Here is a 21,889-nt window from a genome sequence, read left to right on the forward strand (position 1 = left end):
TGATTGGCTTTCCTTTGGCGATGACGCTATCTGATGGGCTGCCCTCACCTTTGCCCCGCCCCTAGTCCTGTCTCGAGCTTCCGGCCTACCTGCTCGATGATTGGCCGAAGCAGTGGACGGCTGGAAGCAGATTGGCGGCGCTCAGCGGCGAGGCCACAGAGAGCTGTGGGTTCAAGATGGCGGGCGCCGAAGGCGGCCCGGGCGACGGTGAGCTGTGGCAGACCTGGCTGCCCAACCACGCCGTGTTTTTGCGGCTCCGAGAAGGACTGAAAAACCAGAGCTCAACCGAAACTGAGAAGCCGGCTTCATCATTGCCTTCGTCGCCGCCGCTGCCTCCTCAGTTGTTGACGAGAAACCTGGTCTTGGGCCTCGGCGGAGAACTCTTTCTGTGGGACCCAGAAGAGAGCTCCTTCTTAGTCGTGCGCCTTCGGAGCCCCAGCGGCGCTGGTGAGGAGCCCTCCCTCTCCCAGTACCAGGTACGGCTAGGCCGAATTGGGAAACGACCCTTAGCTAGCGTTTTCGTCCCCTTCGCATCCTGGCTATTTTTGGTCTGCTGGTGGGAGGAGTGGTATGCGAGCCTAAGCAGACGTCTTTTCGGGGGTGCCCAGCAGCGAGTGGAGAAGTCTCCTTTTCATTCGCTCTACCACGGCCGCCGAACCTTTGGAAGCCTCTCTTCCCGTATTTCATTCCTTCCACAAATGTTTATTGACTTTGACATCGCGCCGGACACTCTTACAGGAACTTATGCGCTCAAGGTGCTTGAGTTGTCCGCGTCTGAGAGGAAGGGAAGGAGAGTGGAGTCACAGTAAAGTATCAGTGGTGCAGGTGCTCGAATAACAGCGGGGATACGGGGCTTGAGAGCGTGGGTGCATTCGCTGTTTTTAGGAGGCGGATCCTGAGAAACCGGTGTCACGTCACTGCATAAAATAAGAGGGACAATCCTAACTTTCTCTTGGGATGGTTGTGAGCCTGAAGTCAGGTCGTCTGTTCCAAAGCACCAGATTTCCTCCCTGACATGGAGGCGGAAGCCTGTGGAAATTAGGCCATCCCCAAAGTTGAAAGGGATGTTGGCTTGTCTTGGAGAAACCAGCAGCATGTGAAAGTCAGTGTAATCAGAGAGTGTTAGGCTTCTTGTGATTAAACATTGCTTTATGGAAGCGTTTACTTGTAACAAGCCGATTCTTGTCATTTAAAGATTACAAAATAAGAAAACTTGGCACCCATTCTAACCTATGGCAGCTGTTGTGTGCTGGTTGAACCTTGTCGATGAGAAATGATTTGAATAAGGTGCTAGCAACGTTTCTGCAGTTTTGAAAACAGGTCACAAGCCTACTGTCTACTAACTTTAAAATTTCAGTTTTTTTAAATATAGTTCTTTTTTTAATTTATTTTTATTTTTGGTTGTGCTGAGTTTGCATTGCTGTCTGTGCTTTCTCTAGTTGCAGAGAGTGGGGGCTGCTGCTTATTTCCGTGGCTTCACTTGTGGAGCAGGGGCTCTAGGGCATGTAGGCTTCAGCAGCTCTGGTGCACACGCTTAGTTGCTCCAAGGCATATGGAATCTTCCCGGGCCAAGGAAGGAATCCGTGTCCCCTGCCTTGGCAGGCGGATTCTTAACCACTGTACCCCCTAGGGAAGTCCTAAAATTTAAGAGTAATTACTAGATGTTCGGCACACAGTACAATAGTGCCCTATATCTCTCTGCAGAATTTAGCACAGTCATGATTAAATTATTTATATTTGTTAATTCATTGCCTGAATTCTTTTCTGGATTACAAGCACCAGGGCAGGGTTGTCTGCCTTACTTAGTTTTGTATTCCCAGTACTTCTGTGTGCCTGGAACATATGAACTCTCAGTACAATATTGATGACTGTCTGAATGACCTTTAATCCTCAGAAATCCAAAAACTCAGAGGAGGAAGCAGCTTAGCATGAGTTGCAACTTTAAAGGAAATAAAAACATGAATAGTAACTTTAAAAATCAAATAAAAAAAATACCCCCCTCCAAAAATCCAGCAAAGGCATGAATAGTGACTTTAAAAACCAAACCAAATCAAACCAAAAAACCCCCCCAAACAAAAAACACCTGAATACTGTGATTACCACAGGTGACCTAAAGTGATGAGATTGTTCTGCCAAAGAAAGGTGGCCTTTGATTTGAGATAGATTGTTAGAATCATGTAGAAGATTGAGAAGATGGGAGAAGGAACGAACGAACCATTGACGGGAGAAAAAGCAATTTGATTAGAATCAGCAAAGGGCAGCTGAAAGCAAAAGCAATCCCTCCCCCGCCCCCCCACCAAAAGACTCAAAAAACAAAGCCCAGACTTACATCAGTAACAATTAATTGGAATCACATTATATTCAACAGTCTTGTCTAATACGATTTTGGCAGACGGTGATTCTCTGTACATCAGGATAAGCAATAGATTGGTAATCTCTTGGTTTATTACTGAAAGTGGATAGAAAAGAAAGAGGGAATTTGAGATACTCATGAGAGAAGAAATAGAAATGCAATTTTTTTTTTGGAAGGCATATAATGCCAAGACATACAACTTAACAGAACCCTCCTGAAAATGTCTCTGTTCCATAACTAAATCTGCTTAGATAAAGCAGCATTTTACTTGCTGCAGAAGTTCTTAAACCCACTATTTTATTTTACTATTTATAACATAGTAATTATTTACCAATACTTCTGAGTTCTTAACTGGCTAGTCAACTAAAACATATACTGAGAGTTAGCAACACGCCACATACGCCAAGGATAACAGGAAAGACAAAGAGCTCAGGTAATTCACAGTTGTGTGGGATGAGCAAGTAAAAGGATAATTGGAATGCAGGGTGATAAAGGACTACAGTAGAATTATTTAGGGTGTGCTCTAGGAGGACCGGAGAAGGCAATGGCACCCCACTCCAGTACTCTTGCCTGGTGACTTCACTTTCACTTTTCACTTTCATGCATTGGAGAAGGAAATGGCAGCCCACTCCAGTGTTCTTGCCTGGAGAATCCCGGGGATGGGGGAGCCTGGTGGGCTGCCGTCTATGGGGTCGCACAGAGTCAGACACAACTGAAGCGACTTAGCAGCAGCAGCAGCTAGGAGGACAGAAAAGATGCACTGGTTCCTGGCCAGAAAATCAGAGAGATTTTTTGGGAGGAAAGCACATACAAACTGAGTCTCCAAGAATGTGTCAGCCCCTAAAAAGAGAAACTGAGGGCATTGCAGGAAGGATCATTGTACAGAAATACATGGTGATTTCCCAGAAATACACGTTAATCTGGAGTATAAAGTACAAGTGGGGAATGGTGGAGAATTGAGGCTAAAGTGGTAGTCTGGAGTTTGATCATAAAAAGGGAAATTATATGTAGTATTTACCAAAGTAGGGAAATCTGATGCATTTTATATAATATTCCAATGTAAGCAGTTAAAAAAATATTTCATCAGTTAATGGCTGAAGTGTTAGTACTTATCCAGAATGCTTCTTTATCCTACATTAATAGAAAACTAAAGCGGTACTATGCTTTTGAGTAACTGCCATATATATTTACATTAAAGTGAACTATTTTGACCAATTTGCTTTAATTTTCAGAGATTGCTTTGCATAAATCCACCCCTGTTTGAAATCTATCAAGTCTTGTTAAGCCCAACACAACATCATGTAGCACTTATAGGAATAAAAGGACTTATGATATTAGAATTACCTAAAAGATGGGGAAAGAATTCTGAATTTGAAGGTGGAAAATCAACAGTGAATTGTAGGTAAGTTGTGTTTCCATTTAGTGTTTATCTGTATAATTTGTAATACATGCAGAAAATTCCTTAAAATCAGTGGTTCTTACGGTGTGTTTGCTACTATTGAAACGTCAGTGTACAGTAGTCTGCACATTGGCTTCTTGTGATAATGACTTATAGTATATATGATATATATATGTATTTTGCCTAGATTACCACATTGCTGTCTCATTGGAAGTCAGTCTGTTTTATCAAGTAGGTTGAAATAAGATGCTTTAAAAGCAATTATCTGTGAGCCAAACAGTTTTCTCATAAATATAACTTAGTTTTGTATTTTTTTCTTTGTCAACAAATCTTGACAAATGAGAGTGTGAAAAATCTGAAAAGAATATAAGGTAGAAACATACCTTTAGCTCCATAGTCCTTAGGTTGGGCCTCCTTGAAAATGTTTCTTTTCTAAGTCTTTCATATCTACAGTAGGAGTGACAATAACTGCCTTTGTATTTTCTTTACAAAGTTACTAAAAGGATAAGTTATTCTGTCTAAAATCAATGGTACTCTATAAAATAGATTAGAAAATATTTGATTCTTTGATACTGGTTGGTAGATGCTTTGAATGCTGTCTCAGCAAGATGTTTGAAAAAGGAATTTAAAGGAAAGAAGAGCAAAAAGTGTTGAGATAGGCTTTCCTTTAGAAAGTTTTGGAAAATTGCTGTCTTTATTTTAGTACCACTCCCGTTGCTGAGAGATTTTTCACCAGTTCCACCTCTCTGACTCTGAAGCATGCTGCCTGGTATCCGAGCGAGATGCTAGAGCCCCACATAGTGCTGTTAACGTCAGACAATGTCATAAGGTAAGTCTGTATCTTACAGTTTTGTGAGTGGGAAGAGTCTCTTAATTGCCAGTTAACAGCTTGGAAAAACTATCTGATGGCTGCTGTAACCTGTTCTCCATCATGGGGGCAGTGTTCAGCTGCCCTAACTTACATGTCTTAATTACTGCTGTTCCCTCTCAGCTAGTCTTTCTGCCTCCAGTCTCTCCATTCCCAATCTAACTATTAAAATAATCTCCCTGAAACTGCTTTTACCATATCACTCTTTTGGAGGTGATGTAGCATAGAGAAAAAGAGAATTTAATTGGGAAGTGAGAGATTTGAATTCTTGTCCCATTGTCACTTCTGTCTTTGGGATGTTAAAAACCAACAACTTGGGCATCTGTTTCTTATTTGTCAAATGAACAAGTTTGATTTGATCATTTCTAAAGCTGTTTTCCAGGTTTGCATTGTTATGGTTAAATGCCCTCGTCCTATAGACATTGATATTACCAGTTAACTTTCTGGATCTGCATTATGTAAAAAGTTTGTGAGATGACTAGACAAGGTGTATACGGCTAAGAACTGAAGTACAGTGGTTGGGGAAGGCTGATATAAGGAATTTTGGTAAGGGCAGAGAATATTTCTTTATGTACCAAGGAAGCCTTCTTTTTGGGTTGCTTCAGAACAAATGAAGTAGGCTACTTTTGCCAATAACAGCCAGGTCTTTGGCAAATGGTTGTAATGACTGGTAGGAAAATTCTCAAAAACTGACTGGGTGGAAAGGAAGGAGCAACTTTAGGAAATAAAAGAGAATTTTAAGTGCTGGCTTTCTTCTCTTTTGATGGCTAGAATTTACTCTTTGCGTGAGCCCCAGACACCGACCAAGGTCATTGTACTTTCAGAAGCAGAAGAGGAAAGTCTAATACTCAACAAAGGGTAAGTTTTTATTTCTGTCATTAAATTTTTAAAAATTGGTTTATTGGGATTGTAAGTGAAATTTTAAGATTATAAGATTTTCCAAAGGTGACTTTAGCATGGTTTTTGGTAATATGAAAAATAAGAAAAAATAGGCGATATGAGTAGGTAATAAGTTACAAATCTTAAAGTTACTCTGCTAGCTTGATCTTTTTTCAAGAAAGTTCAAAACTGTGAATAGCCAAAACTGAGTCCCTATTGTATCATGAATAAGAGAATAAATTATAATATTTCAAAGTCACAGAAAAAGTGGAAGGTGAGAGTGTTGGGCTGGAGGCCTGCCAGCTGTTCACTCAGTATGGACGAGCAGATTGCTGGACCCCCCCAGACCAGCACCTGGTATCCCAGAAGCTGGAGTGGACCATAGACTGCCTCCTGCTTCTCATGTGACCCTGGCTTATGTTAGTTTTCTTGTCCACTGCAGACCAAGTTCCTGGCTAGTTTGACCAGTAACAGAATCACCCTTTGAACTTCCAAACTCCCTTCCTCTGGCCTCCTGCTCAGTCTTTCTGGTGATTACCACGTCCTGTCACCCACAGGGTGTGTATGTGGAGTGAAGCCTGTAGTAGCAATATTTCTGGAAGTTCCAGCTAGTTCTTTTCATGTCTTCATAATGATCATATCTAATAGTCTGTTTTTGTTTTTCTGTTATTCCTTTGAATATTTTACATACAGCTATTACGTATGTGACAGTTTCAATATCTGAAGTCTTGGCGAGGCAGGGATCTAAATCTGTGTCTGTTCTTCCTCCTGTCCTGTAATCAGAGTCACTTCCTCCTGTGGTTGCTGATCTCTCATTGTGAACTTGTGTTTACTTGATCTTAATGTTTGGAAATGTCAAGAGCCCAAGCTGGGAGTATGTTCTTCCAGAGAGGAATTTCTTCTGCTTCTGTTATGAGTCAGAAGTTGCCGCTAGCCTGGGACCACATTAATTCTCATTAATTAATGAATTAATTCATTAGTCCCAGAACTGAAAGTTTTCAGTCAGATGACTTTAATGTCTTATACAGCATTAGCTTCTTAAAGTCCCATCCATCCATCTCCATGATGGGGAAACACCTGCAAATTGATAGGTCCTGTTCTGGTGTCGGCAGAGCGTTTCCATAGTTTCTCAGCCTTTGCCAGACTCACTGTCTAGATGAGAGGCTGCAGAGCAAATGCGTTGGCGTTAAGAGCGTTGGCTCTGGTGTCAGCACCTGTATTCCAGTCTTAGCTCTGCCACTTGTGAGTTGTGGCATCTGGCAAGTTACTCAGTTTCACTTGGTCTCATTTCCATGACTATTCCATGAATGTAAAAAGTAGTGACCACTGGGGACTTCCCTGGTGGCCCAGTGGTTGGGAATCCAACGCACAGTGTGGAGGCCACAGGTTCAGGCCTTAGTCGGGGAACTAAGATCCCATATGCCATGGAGCGTCCAAGCCCGTGCAGCCCACCAGTGAGCCCCTGTGCCACAGCTAGAGAGGCTGTGCATTGCAACAGAGGATTCCACGAGCTACAACTAAGACCTGACACAGCAAATAAATAACACTTAAAAAAGAGTAGTCACCATTTACTTGGATTATTGTACAGAATAAATGAGATCATGCATAGAAAGTGCCTAACATGGCACAGAATAAGTAGTCATTAATTGATACCTTCTATCATTATTATTAGAAATATTACTATATTAAGTTCCAGTTAGATTTGGATGGCTTTAAGTCTTTTTGAAATCACTGATGTGTCTATTTGTTTCCAGTCATTGTCCTAATTGTTTAGTTTAACTCTCAGGCAGTTCTTTTATTCTGGATTTGGGGATTCCTCATTTTGTGCCTCCTAATACCATATACCTTTCCACGTGATAAAGAAACTAAGATGTGGTACTTATCACGCCTTGGAATGATGTTGACTATCTCAAAAGCTGTATGAAATTGTGGTTTTATTTTAACCATATTCATTACCTTTGTATTAAACTGAATCTTTTTGAAAAACCAATTATACAAAATTTTTAAAATAATAAAATAGCATGTTTTATCATTTATTTTTCCTGATTATAAAACTAATGTATATTTTTGTAGAAAATTAGGAAAACTATAGAAAAGTATTAAGATAATGAAATATTAAAAAATTTCCTATAGTGTGATCATAAGATTGCACCAGAGTGCTACTTTTTGATATAAATTAGATCATTCTACTTCCCTGCTCTCCATACTTCATTTCCCAGAGAGGCCATGGCCTGAAGGCCTACGGGTCTGCCCGCTTACTGCATGCTTCCACCTCAGTCCTCCCACCACCTTGGCTCTGAGCTCCAGCCACTCAGCCTTCTTGCAGTTCCTCACAGCCTCTGCCTCAGCTACTCCTCCTTAACTACTACTACACATAACCACAGACTCACTGCCTTACTTCCTTCAAATCTTTGCTCAAATATCACCTTATCAGAGCCTTTCCCAGGTCACCTAATCACCTAAATCATCTTTTTCTGATTTTGTGTTATCTGATTGTGTCTTCTCTGTTGACATCTTTTTCATTAGAGGGCAGGGCCTTTGTTAAATTCACTGACCTTTCGCAGAACCTACAGTGCCTGGTACAAAGGAGATACTTAGTAAATATTTGTGGACTGAATGCATCCTACTGCTTAGAAATAACTATGGACGTCTTTGTTTTCTTCCTGTTTCTTTTCTATATTTATGCATGTCTGTATGCGTGTATTTTTACTATTTGTGTGACTGTATATTTAAGCAGTTTATATAGTTCTATGGTCTGCTGCTTTCATTTAATTTTATGAGCCTTTTCCAGCATTGTTTAACATTCTTCATAATCGTAACTTTTCGTCTTCTCACTCCATTGAATACAAATTCCACCCCACCTGCTGTTATTGGAAGTTTTGTTTTCATTTTGGTTTTTAACTCTCTTTTCAGAAGGGCCTACACTGCATCTCTGGGAGAGACAGCAGTTGCATTTGACTTTGGGCCATTGTCAGCAGTCCCGAAGCACATATTTGGACAAAAAGGCAAAGAAGAAGTAGCAGCTTACCCTCTGTACATCTTATATGAGAATGGGGAGACTTTCCTTACATACATTAGTCTGTTGCACAGGTAAGCTGAGGGGGAACCCACCTGAAATGAAAGTCGAGCTTGTGCTGCAGTATAGATGGTCATGGTTGGACCTGGGGTCCATGTTTATGAGTTTGTGGAAATATTGCAGCCTTTCAATGCTGGCTTGCCCATTTTGGAGAGAAAGTTTGTACAGATCATTTGACCTCTTTTTCTTCATATTATTTGGGTAAGTTCTATAGAATAATCTCTTAAGGCTGGATTTGTGTTCACAAAGTCTAGTCAATCAAAAAGTATTTACAGATGGTCCCCAACTTAGTCAGACTTACGATTTTATGATGGCACAAAACCAGTTACATTTAGGAGAAACTATTTAAGTTTTTCATTGATTTTTTTCCCCGGGATAGTGATAGTCAGTTGATAGCTTCTTGTGATGCTGGGCAGTGAGCACAGCTCCCAGTCAGCCACACGATCAGAAAGGTAAAGAGCTGACACACTTAGCTATTCTGTGCATCACTCTCAGTGTAGTACTCAATAAATATTTAGAGATATTTAACACTATTTAACACTTCATTATAAAATAGGCTTCATGTTAGATGAGTTTGCCCAATTGTAGACTAATGTGAATGTTCCGAGCACATTTAAGGTAGGCTCGACTAAGCTATGATGTTTGGTAGGTAAGGTGTATTAAATCCTTTTTTGACTTAAAATATTTTCAACTTAACAATGAATTTATTGGAATGTAACTCCACCTTAAGTCAAGGAAGATCTGTATCGTGGATCTTATGTGAACAAGGTACCATGGGGATGGTGAGACATGGTAATCTGGTCTTTTAATGCCCCAGTTATGGGGAAGAAACATACATAACCATGGAAGGGTAAAGATTTAGACTATGTTCATGGTACATAAAAGCTCAGAGGAAGGAGAGATGATTCTGACTGAAAAAGGTAAGGAGGTTTTCATAGAGAAGGACTGTGTCATATGGAACTTAAGGCTTTACTGCAGGATTAAATGAAGCATCAATGACCATTTTAGTCAGAAGTGCAGCTTGAAGTCAAGTATGAAAATAGGCAAGTGCAAGTGTTGTTCAAGGTCCCAGTGATTAAACACTTGGGACTAGAGCTGAAGATTCAGGTAGGGAGCATTTAGGGATAAACCTGGAGGTATCTGTGCAGGGAAAACTTGGTGGAGTCAAGTACCTGGTTAAGGGATGTGGAGTCCTTTCTGTAGGAATAGGGTAATAGGAAGACAGCGATGGTTTCTAAACGAGGATAATACAGTTGGCTGGAGAGGGACTGGGAACAGAGGGACTTCTAAAGAAACTGTTCCAAAATTTAGCTTACAGTCTTCAAGAGTTTAAACTCTGGTGGTAATGTGAGGGAGAAATGAACATAGTAAATACTACAAAGGAAGGGTCAATAAGACTTAGTTGCTCTTTGGATAAGGGAGTGAGGTATTGACACAAATAGTGAGGTCAGGAAAGACAACTAATTTGAAATAAATAATTCCAATAATTTGGAAGTATTCCATGGACAGTTGGAAATACAGGACTAGAGAGAAAACTGTTCTGGTGAAAGAGTCAGCAGAGTGTAAGAATTCTGGGAAAGTTCGTAATTAGGCATAGGGCCCAAGGCTGAACATCATGATTTATTTATAAATCAGCTCAATAGATATTTATTCAAGGCTCAATATGTGGCAGAATATGGGAATACAAGATCAAAGGCAGAGTCCCTGCTGTGTGGTTCCTTGTTCATCAGAAAGTCACACTACAAACCAAAACTGTCGTACAACTTGAGTAGAGTGGTGAAGGCATAAACCACAGTGAACTGAGGGCTGGCCCCTCTCAGCCTCTGCACTGCTGACAGGGGCTGCCCTGTGGGGCGATGCTCAGCAGCATCTCTGGCCTCTAGACACCAGTAACCTGTCCCCGTCCTCCCAGCTGTGGCAGCCACAAATGTCTCCAGATGTCACCAGCATCCCCTTGGGGACAAAATTATCTCCAGTAGAAAAGCACCAAAGAGATGGAAATTGAGTGGGAAAGTGAAAAAGTGGAGACATTGGGAATAGACTATATTTTTAATCAGTGTCTGATAGCTGGAGACAGAGTCCAAAAGGGTTTTAAGTGATAGGTATGGTCTTCTGTCAACATTTGCCGAGGATGTTTCACTCTTTTTTTAGCCCTGGGAGTGTGGGCAAGCTGTTGGGCCCGTTGCCCATGCATCCTGCTGCTGAAGATAACTATGGCTACGATGCTTGTGCTGTGCTCTGCTTACCGTGTGTCCCTAACATCCTGGTGATTGCTACTGAATCAGGAATGCTGTATCACTGTGTTGTGCTGGAGGGGGAAGAAGAAGATGACCAAACAGTAAGTCGGGCGATCATGGGCCTATTCATATCTCCAACGCTGGGGACAGTTCTTAGAATGGTATGAAGGCTTCGTATAGGAGGAATTTTATACTTTACGTGTGTGCACGTGCTCAGTTGTGTCCGACTCTTTGCCACTCTGTGGACTGTAGCCTGCCAGGCTCCTCTGTCCATGGGATTCTCCAGGCAAGAATACTAGAGTGGGTTGCCATAGCCTCCTCTGGGGGATCTTCCTAACCCAGAGATCGAACCCATATCTCCTGTGTCTCCTGCATTGCAGGCAGATGCTTTACCTGCTGAGCTGTGTATCTGGCACTTATTTTGGAATTTTATATCTGGCACTATTTTGGAAACTTAACACTCAAAATTAATTGAAGCCCACTCTAAATACTTAAATTGAAAAAAGTTAGGATGTACCCAGCTTATTTGGTCCAGCAGCCTACATGTTTTTTAACTCTAAACTGCTACGTTTGGTGACAGGTGTAAAGAACCTTTGAATAACTGAATTGGCTCTTCTCTAAATTTGTGTGTTTACATCTTCCCAAGAGCAGAGAAGCCTTTTATTCTCTTTTAAGAAGCACGGTGTTGGAATAGAGGGTGGAATTAAGAAAAGCTTGGAAGCACTATTTGATGCAGCTTTTTGCTTCTGTTTTTAGGTGTGCACATTTTCAAAAGAACATGAAACACTAAAGTTACAGTGCAGGTTTTTTGTTTGTTTTTTTACAGTCAGAAAAGTCCTGGGATTCCAGGGCTGACCTCATTCCATCTCTGTATGTGTTTGAGTGTGTTGAGTTGGAGCTTGCCCTGAAACTGGCATCTGGAGAGGATGAGCCCTTTGATTCTGACTTTTCTTGTCCAATCAAACTTCACAGAGGTAAAGTGTTCACTAAATTTAGTTCTTATATTTCATTATATTTATACAAGATTATCACAGACCATTTCTGTGTAATTTGCTTTTTGTGTGGTTCCGCCTTTAAAAATTTGACTGTTAGGTTCTTTTGGCCTTTTAGCCACAACATTACACTGTAGATTCAAGAAAAGCAGAATCCCAAGTTTTCATTCAGACCGTGGTCTTCAGGCGGGATCAACTCAGATTTATAATAGTCATTTCTTCCCCTGGTCTAATCAAAAGTAGGTTCATTATTCAAATTGTTAAATGTATGCAAACTTTAATAAACTGTAAAAATAATTTTTAAAATAAAGTGATAATATACTTATATTAAGATATCTCTTTAAAATAACTTTCTTCATTTGAGAACATTCTATCTTGTTATACCCAGACCCATTTGAATGTTACCTTTTTATCTTTTTTTTCTTTTGCTTTAACTTATCTGGGTTGGCTCCAGAGCTTTCTGGCAGCTCATCTCTTCAATTGAATGTTACCTTTTTATCTTTTTTTTCTTTCGCTTTAACTTATCTGGCTTGGCTCCAGAGCTTTCTGGCAGCTTCTCTCTTCATCTAGGAGCTCTTGGCTAAACTGCTGAGACAGTCAGAGTGTGTCACGTGTGTCACTGAGACTCAGAGTGGTTGAGTGGAAGGAGCGGGTAACTAAGAGTCTGGAGGGTCCTGGGTCTTAGTTACAGCTCTAACGTTAATCGGCTCTGTAGCATTGGACATTTATTCAGCCTCTCTGATCATTAATTTTCTCACCTAAAAATAATAGGGATAACATCAGATGATCTCTAAAGTCCCTTCTGACATAAAAATCCTATAATCCTATTTGCTCCTCAACTTTTTCTTAGTCTCCTCTAGGATCTAGGTGTCTTCCCTGAGAAGAATGAGGAACAAAAGCCTCCTCAGTCAGGAATAATGGGGTGAACCTTCATAGTTTTCCTCTCTTCAGTCCAGAGAAAGGGAGTTCAGTCCTAAAGCAGCCTGACCTAATCTGCTTACAGTCTTATTAGTCAGTTTTCCCAGGTTTGGTAATACTGGCTTCAACTCTGTACTAAAGTATAGTCTAACATTTAAGAGCATAGTAGCCTTTATATAATAAACCAGCAAAAAGAACTCATTGGGCATGTCTGGTCTCTTAACTGGAAAGAGATAGTCTAAATATTAAGTCTCAGAACTTTGCTTTGTAAACGAGCAAATTGAGACCTAGTGAGGTAAAGCAACGTAAACTAATTGGTTTCCTTATAGAGACATATGTCTTGGGGAAATCTTAATTGTAGGCTTTTTTCTTGATTCTTTCAATAAGAGAACATTTTCATATATGAAACTAATAAATTTTTCACTCATTCATGTTTGTACTTAAAGCATATTACAATCACTGAAACATTCCCAGATTTTTAATGACATAAATGAATGGCTTATGTTACCACATATCTAGTCAGGGGTGTCTAGCAAATTTACTACTGCAGTTACTAGTATTTCCTTTTTTCATAATAGATTCTGTCACATCCAAATATTAGGGTTTTTCTGTTGACTTCAGCATCACAGACACATTTCAAAAAGCCATTTTAAACAATAGGAAACCTAATGAGATGATTTGAGCTTTGGAAGTCCCAAACTAAGTCTAAGGTGCAGGCAAATGAAAAGAAAATTTTCAGTACTTTATTGTTCAGAGATGATAACCATAGAGATTGCCAGAAGCCTTTTTTTTTTTTAACTGTTCATAACATAGTGCTATTTTCAGAGGTGTTATGCAGAACCCCAACATATAAAACAGATAATATAATATTTACAACATTTACTTACTATAAACTCAGCAGTAAGAAAGTGAGGATGTTAGATAAAAGAAAAATTTGGTTTAGGAGCTTATGGTTGACAGTTGCCATCTTAAATCAGCTTTAGTATATACATTTTTTAAATATCTTGTTTTCATTGTTTAATGTTTTAAAAATCCTGAGTCACGGGGATAAATATAAAAAAAGTTCATCTTTTAGTTTAACAATAGTGTTACTGATAACTAGGGCTTCAAAGAAATAGAGGAAAAACTAGAGAAATTTTCATTAAAATTATGTAATAACTGCTCATATTTCTTGGTGTAAATATAAATACAAAAATTATATCTAAAATTTCAACAAACAATTCTCTGTAAGTCAACGTTATCAGGACAAGTAAAACTGTACGTTTCACACCTGACTTACCGTCTGTGACAGGACTGTTCACTAAGCTGCTGTGCTGAAGTCTTTTCAGCACCTGTGCTGGAGGAGTGCAGTAGCTTCAACAGTTTCATGTAAGTAGATGTGTGCGAGCACAGGTTTTTTACAGAGCTAGAGCCTTTCTTACCATTTTATTTTGAAAACTGTAAATAAATCCACAGAGATGGACAGAAAGGCATAAGTCCGTTCCTTGATAGCAAGTGTTTATGTTCGGTGAACTCTGTGTTAATACTTGGGAAAATAACATATTTGAAATGAGTTTCTTAATTATACTTTTAAAATGTGTTTGAAAACTGAAGTCATGTTTTTAAATTCCCAAACCCCTGACATAGTGCCACAGTATGAAGGTCCTATTGACCTTGCAGCACTTCCATCACCAGATGCATTTGTGGCCTACTCAGGTGAATTCTCTTAGTTTTCTAATGGCTTCCTTTATGTTGTTGATTCCATTTTCAGATCCCAAGTGTCCTTCAAGATACCACTGCACTCATGAAGCTGGTGTACACAGTGTGGGGCTAACTTGGATTCATAAACTTCACAAGTTTCTTGGGTCAGGTGAGTTTTTGTGCTTTTCAGTATGTTTCATAGAGTCTATCAAAAATTAGTTTGGAACAGAAAAACAATAGAGGTTATGACACCAAAAGACAGTTCTTTGAAAAGATCAGCAAAATTGACAGACCTACAGGTAAACTGACCAAGAAATAAAGACTCAGGTTACTACAGTGAGAAATGAAAGGGGCTATTCCTGCTGACCATACAGAAATATGAGATTATAAGGATATACCAAGAACAAAAGATGATAAGGGTATACCAAGAACAACTGTATGCCAATTAGATAAGCTAAATGAGATGGACAGATTTCTGGAAAGATACAAATCAACAAAACCGACTAAAAAAAGAAAATTTGAATAGACCTATTATATAACAATATATAACATGAGAATGAATCAGTAATCAAAACTGATTTTGATCACTGTGCTTTGCTCAGTCATGCTTGATTCTTTGCAATCCCCTCCCTGGGGGTAGCCCGCCAGGCTCCTCTATCCATGGAATTTTCCCAGCACGAATACTGGAGTGGGTTACCATTTCCTACTCCAGGGGATCTTCCTGACCCAGGGATTGAACCCACATCTCTTATGTCTACTGCATTAGCAGGAGGATTCTTTACTACTATACCACCTAGGAAGCCCTTTGAAGAATTAATACGAGTCTTCGTAAACTCTTACAAAAAATAGAGGAGAAAACACTTCCCTGATCACTCTATGAGGATAATATTGTGATAAAAGCCAGACAACAGCATCCAAGAAAAGAAGACTAGAGACTAATATCTCTTATGAGTATAGATGTAAAAAACAATCTTGAAAAACAGGAACAAAAGTTGGAGGACCCACTTTGCAATTTCAAAACTAATTAGAAAGGTACAGTAATCAAAACAATATGATAATTGGTATAAGCATACAAATATAGGTCAATGAATAGAATTGAGAGTCTAGAAATATACTCTTACATTTATAATAAGTTGGTTTCAGCAGGGGTCCTAGAACAGTTACATGGGGGAAAGGATAGTCTTTTCAACAGATGGTGCTGGGACAAGTGTACATCTACATGCAAGAATGAAATTGGACCATTACCTCACGCCAGACACAAAAATGAACTCAAAATTGATCAAAGACTAAAATATGAAAACAAAAATGATATACCACATAGAAGAAGACACTAAAAACCACCTACAGAATGGGGTAAATACTTGCTATCCGTATATCTGATAATGGATTTGTGTTCTATAATGTGTTCTTTTGTAGATGAAGAAGATAAGGACAGTTTACAGGAACTGGCTACAGAACAGAAATGCTTTGTAGAACACATTCTTTGTACAAAGCCACTGCCGTGCAGGTAAGGACCTTCTCGCCCTTGTAAACACAGATAGTAGTTTCAGTAATTCAGGTCCATGGGTATATGTGCATATTACACTCACACATAGACAGGATTCTTCACCCCAAAAGAATCTGTTCTTCAAAAGCTCTCCTCTGCCCACGGCCACTCCACATTGTATCCTCTGTCTCACAGGTATTCCCCTGTCATAACCCCCAGGCTTCACTTGACTGACTCTGATTCTTCTATCTGATCTTAATATCATTTTATAGAGGGTTCCCTTGATTTCCCACAACCCCTTCAAATTCTTTTATTCTTTATCTTTGAAGCACATATTTATATTCATGTTTGTGTTTATTTACTGTCTGTCACCACTACTAGAATATATATGTTTCATGAAGGCAGAGACCATGTCTGTTTCATACTTTTATATATACATATAATTTATTTTTGGCTGTGCTGAGTCTTCCCTGCGCCACAGTCTTCTCTAGTTGCACCAAGCGGGGAGTATTCATTGCGGTGTGTGGGCTTCTCATTGTGGTGGCTTCTCTCGTTGCAGAGCACAGGCTCAGTAGTTGTGGCACATGGGCTTAGTTGCTCCAAGGCATGTGGGATCTTCCCAGACCAGGGATTGAACTCATGTCTCCTGCAATGGCAGGTGGATTCTCTACCACTGAACCACCAGGGAAGCCCTGTTTCATACTTTATTTATACCATCACCTCATGTCTGTACACTGAAGTGTCTTGACAGGGTGCCTGGGATATACTCAGAAAATATTTGATGACTAGAATAAACCAAAATAGGTTCCGCTGGAAAGGGCCTAGAGTGAGTAGAGGAGACCTGAGCAGAGAGTCAGCACTTTCTTCCAAGCAGCGAGTGGAGGATGAGGAACCCAGCCCAGGAGGGAAATTGGAGTAAAAGACTGCCAGAGAAACTAAAAGAGAACCCAGGGAAAGATGCTTGGGAGGAGGATGTTTCAAAGAGGAGGCAGTGGGCAGCAGCCTCAAATAAGCACGGCAGAGCATTGCAGAGAGGTGAAGTGCCCACATGGGGGCTCATCAGGAACCACAGAGAAAGGCTTTTGGGGGCCGGAGAGGACAGCACAGGTGAAAAATGAATGGGGAAAACAGGTAATAAAAATCTCATGTATAAACATTTCATAAACAGGTAAAATTAAACAGTATTGAATACGAATGGATACGTACATAGGTAGGAAAGCTATAAAAACAAAACAAGAACCTGAGTATCACAGAAATCAAGTGGAAGGCTGTGGTCAGGGAGAGTCACATGGGAGGGCTAAGGCCCCTGCAGTGTTCTAAGTCTTGGCCTGCAGAGTGGTTGCAGAGTGCACATATGTACTCCTTCGTGTGTATATTTCACACACTAAAAACACAAAAATTTTAACTTCCCAGACTCCCCCCAACTCACCATCATTCCCCTCCCTCTGCAAAATAAGACAACTGAAAGATGTGGCTGGAGAACTAGTGCTGCAGGCTCCCGTAGAGAGACTGCTGGCTCTAAAGGGAGAGGGAGTAGGTTGAGGAGAGTGCTTCAGATGGGACAGGTGTGAGCTGTGTATGAGCTGAGGGTGAGTAGACAGTGGGGAGGTTTGTGATCACAGAGTGGTTCTCAGAAGAGGGGAGAGGGGATGGTGTCCACTGCGCGGGGGCAGAAACAAGCTGTGGGAGTGGGAGGAGCATACCAGCAGGAGAGGAGCGCACTGGCAGGAAAGACCGCTTCCGTCTGAGGTCCACAGTTTTCAGTTTCTTCAGTGAAGTAAGAACCATCACTTGAGAGGAAGCTCCCTCCTGCTGTGCACGGTACAGTGAATCCTGTGACACAGATGCTGGCCTGCGTTGAATTTTTAACGTCAGAAAGACACTACTCAAGAGATTCTGAGCTCTTAACTGGGTTGGGTGCTCTGCTAGGTATGCAGAGGTCCCTGGGGCTTCTGGGCGGGTTGAGGAGAAAGACGCATAGAGAACCATCTTCATGGTATCGTGGTAACTGCTGAGATGACAGCAAGTACCAGGGGGCTGTGGGCCCCCAAGTGACCCGCAAGTCAGTGGCCTGCCTCAGGCTGCTGTGTGACAGCTTGATTCAGCCCCACTGGAGCTGTAAGTGGTACGGGTTTTCCAGTCACCACCTCTGAGGTTACCGCCCTGATAGCATGTCCCAGGCAACTAGCCCAGGCTGGAGAAGGCCACGAGCCTCAGCCATGTTGTTGCTTTGGATCCACTGCCTTGGCTGCTCTGCAGTGTAACTATGGCTGTGTGTTCTTTTCAGACAGCCAGCTCCGATTCGAGGATTCTGGATTGTCCCTGACATCCTGGGGCCAACGATGATCTGCATCACCAGTACCTACGAATGCCTCATCAGGCCTTTACTGTAAGTCCCACTCTTGTGTTCCCACACAGCTCTCGTTAATTCTGCAGAATCTAAGCTGGGATGCCGCCCTCAGTAACCAGACTGAAAATACATGGTTTATGCTCTGGCTTCTGACTGGAGGGTAGGAAGTGGGGTACTTCTGTTGCTCCTGCCATCTCTGGAAGAGTTTATTTTAGGCATAATTTCTGGCATCTCCTTTGGCTAGCAGAGTCGAGAGCTTTACTTCCAAGTGTGGAAAGAATACTAAAATACTGAACTCTATCATTAATATGAGTTAGATAGATTTAGTGATTTTAAACTCTGTGTCAGGCTCAGAAGTACTAGCCATTTACCTGCACTGCATCCTATCATCAGACCAGCGAGCTACAGTCCATGGGGTCACAAAGAGTTGGACACGACTGAGCAACTAAACCACCACACTACAAGGACGTATCCTCATTCCATAGATGAGGGAACAGGAATAGAGAGGTTAAGTAGATGCTGAAATCATAGCGAACAACGAGAATGAGGCTGCAGATATGGGGCTTTCTGACTTAAAAGTCCACACTCACTCTTAACTTCTACATCTCTGCCAGCCTCACAGGCTCATCATAGAATGTGTAAAACTCCAGAAGAAAGGTGGTATGCAGCTGAACTCATAATTCTTGTTCCCCTTAAGGAACCCATAGTGAGCTACTGATTATCTAGATACCTTTAAATCATTTTTCTGCCAACTCCCTGAAATATAAGTTGTCTATGTAAAGTAACGTTATTAATAAACTCCCAGGTTTGAATTATTGCAAAGTCATTCACTTGCCAAGCTGTTAAAGTCTTCAGACTTTGAAGCTTTCTTTAGTTATTGAGAGTTTTTGTTACATATTATAGTTTTTTAACCCTCAGAATTCTGGATAAATGCAACATGTTTCCTATACTTAAAGCAAGTATCTCCATGGTCAGTTTTATTTATTTTGCAGAAGCACAGTCCATCCAGCGTCTCCTCCCCTGCTTTGCACCCGAGAGGATGCTGAAGTAGCAGAGTCTCCCCTTCGTATTCTGGCTGAAACCCCGGATTCCTTTGAAAAGCATATTAGAAGCATTTTGCAACGTAGTGTTGCAAATCCAGCATTTTTGAAGTATGGGATTTAGGGCATATCTGTTTTTTGTTTTAATTTAGGGCTGTGTTGGGTCTTCATTGATACATGTGAGCTTTCTCTAGTTTCAGTCAGCGGGGACTTCTCATTGCAGTGGCTTCTCTTGTTCCTGAGTACGGGCTCTGCTGCACGGGCTTCAGGAGTTGGTGGTGCATGGGCTTAGTTGCACTGCAGCATGAGGGAATCTTAGATTCCGGACCAGAGATCGAACCCATGTCCCCTGTACTGGCAGGCAGATTCTTACCCACTGGACCACCAGGGAAGTCCCAGGGCGTATCAGTTTTAAAAGGTGCCTCCCTTCTCTGTTTTGTAACTATTCTTCATCCTCTTTGTCCTCAGGTGTTTCTTTTCATATACTTTTTATTATGGTGGAAGAAACACAGGGCACCTTTAATCAGCTAGTGAGAACAGAGGGAGAGAACAGACATCAGAAGGCATTTGAGAATAATAAACAGGAACTGTAAAAAGTAGTTATGTCATGAGTTTGTTTTCAGCTGTTTTATTCAACTAAGGATAGAATTTTTTTTAAGATCATCTGAAAAAGATATGGCTCCTCCTCCCGAAGAATGTCTTCAGCTCATCAGCAGAGCCACCCAGGTGTTCAGAGAACAGTACATTCTAAAACAGGACCTGGCAAAGGAGGAGATTCAGCGGAGGTAGGACGGCCTCTGTTCACAGACCAATCAGTCCCTGGCTGGTACCTGGCTTCTGATTAAACTTTTTTTGTTCTTGAAGGGTCAAATTGTTATGTGACCAAAAAAAGAAACAATTAGAAGATCTCAATTATTGTCGAGAGGAGAGGTAAGTGCCAAGACCAGAGAGGAAGCAAACAGTTCAGCTAGACTGGAGCTGGAGCTCTCCCTAATGAGCAACATTAGCGGCTTCACCATCATGGTGGACTCCTAGAGACTCTTGCTTTTTATGCCATTAGGAAAAGTCTACGGGAAATGGCTGAGCGCTTAGCTGACAAATACGAGGAAGCCAAGGAAAAACAGGAAGACATCATGAACAGGTCAGTGGGCTGTACAAACTGCATAACGTTCAGCTCCCCATTCAGGTACTACTAGTGTTACAAGTTCTCAGGTGCTGTATATCCTACAGAACACAGTGCAGTGATGCTTTCCCCAAACCCACCCTGGAGGGCCCTCCTTCACAAGCACCAGATTCATACATTAGAAGCTTTAGTTGGGATTGTGTTCCTCCTGAGGAGCTGAGATCTTAAGCTGCGACCTTTGCTTATTACTTACTTCTTGCACAGGATGAAAAAAGTACTTCACAGTTTTCACTCTCAGCTCCCAGTCCTCTCTGACAGTGAGAGAGACATGAAGAAAGAATTACAGCTGATACCTGATCAACTTAGACATTTGGGCAATGCCATCAAACAGGTAGGAATGGATACAAGGTGGCTACATTTGGTTGGTACTTTTTAAAGTGTTCCTTCTACAGAAAATAATTTTGTCAAGTGTAAAAAGAATAGGCTAAAATAAATATTATGAAAATGTGTAGCAAACCACAGCTAAAGTGTCTGTGTTCTTCTTGATACTTAAGGTTACTATGAAAAAAGACTATCAACAACGAAAGATGGAAAAGGTACTGAGTCCTCAAAAGCCCACCATTACTCTCAGCGCCTACCAGCGAAAATGCATTCAGTCCATCCTGAAGGAGGAGTAAGTAGTAGTACTAATCAGCTGTTACTGCAAGGTAGTTTTTACTTCACAGAACGCCAAAATCAACCTTTCTTTGCCCAGATAAGAGCATTTGACATTTTGCAAGTCAAGTAATTACCAAGACAGGAGGTCTATGATAGTGATAAATAAGGATTTAAGAGAGGAGTATGGAGGGAGTGTCAAAATGGATGTCTTTCTTTGTAATTCTGTTGGGTGGCCCAGGTGTTCCCCATTCCAGCAGCAGCACTACTGTATTTGCTGCTGCTACCCTTAAATGAGTTACTATTACCATCCGTCTGAAACCTTAAGCCATTAATTGTAGCAAAACACTTCTAAGATAGTTCAACATCACTAAATTCTTAAGAATCAATATTAATTATTAATGGCTTATTAACTCATTGTATTCCCCCAAAGTGAGTAACTGTTTGATTTTACAGGGGCGAGCACATAAGAGAAATGGTGAAGCAAATTAACGACATCCGAAATCATGTAAACTTCTGAACCACCAAGAACAGACTCACATCTGAAGTTAACACATGTGAAGGCTTAATCTCATTATAAAATGAACAGGTAGCACTAATTTATAAAGAAGCAGGTGCCTTGTTAGCGTTATCAGTCTCATAATTTATAAAGAGGTATTCTGGATGAACTTTGGTGTGATTGTACATCCCTTTTTATACTGTTTTATAATTAATTGAATAAATGCTTGTATTTTAAAAAAAAAAGCCTGAGATTTTGATCTACACACTGCTAGACCTCCATAAACCCTACAGACCTCCATAAACCCTACTGAGTTTTCTCCATGTTTGAGCAAG

At 40.9% G+C, this 21,889-nt stretch overlaps 1 protein-coding gene across 2 annotated transcripts; it reads left to right on the forward strand.

The window, feature by feature from the left end:
• Positions 1-129: 129 nt before the first annotated feature.
• On the forward strand, positions 130-21,670 carry NUP88 (nucleoporin 88). Of its 2 annotated transcripts, none has more exons than XM_005906083.3 (17): positions 130-476; positions 3,586-3,755; positions 4,456-4,581; positions 5,392-5,478; positions 8,413-8,589; positions 10,727-10,913; positions 11,639-11,786; positions 14,473-14,571; positions 15,819-15,909; positions 18,176-18,277; positions 19,231-19,389; positions 19,938-20,063; positions 20,143-20,208; positions 20,339-20,419; positions 20,666-20,792; positions 20,956-21,074; positions 21,512-21,670. In XM_005906083.3, exons 1-17 carry the CDS (start codon positions 177-179, stop codon positions 21,573-21,575), a joined length of 2,229 nt encoding a protein of 742 aa, XP_005906145.2. In that variant the 5' UTR covers positions 130-176; the 3' UTR covers positions 21,576-21,670. The 2 variants fall into 2 exon arrangements, with proteins under 2 accessions (XP_005906145.2, XP_070245393.1); XM_070389292.1 differs by having other exon boundaries at positions 8,416-8,589.
• The last annotated feature ends 219 nt before the right edge of the window (positions 21,671-21,889 follow it).

The sequence above is a fragment of the Bos mutus genome, chromosome 19 (genome assembly GCF_027580195.1).
Source record: "Bos mutus isolate GX-2022 chromosome 19, NWIPB_WYAK_1.1, whole genome shotgun sequence".
Lineage (NCBI taxonomy): Eukaryota > Metazoa > Chordata > Mammalia > Artiodactyla > Bovidae > Bos > Bos mutus.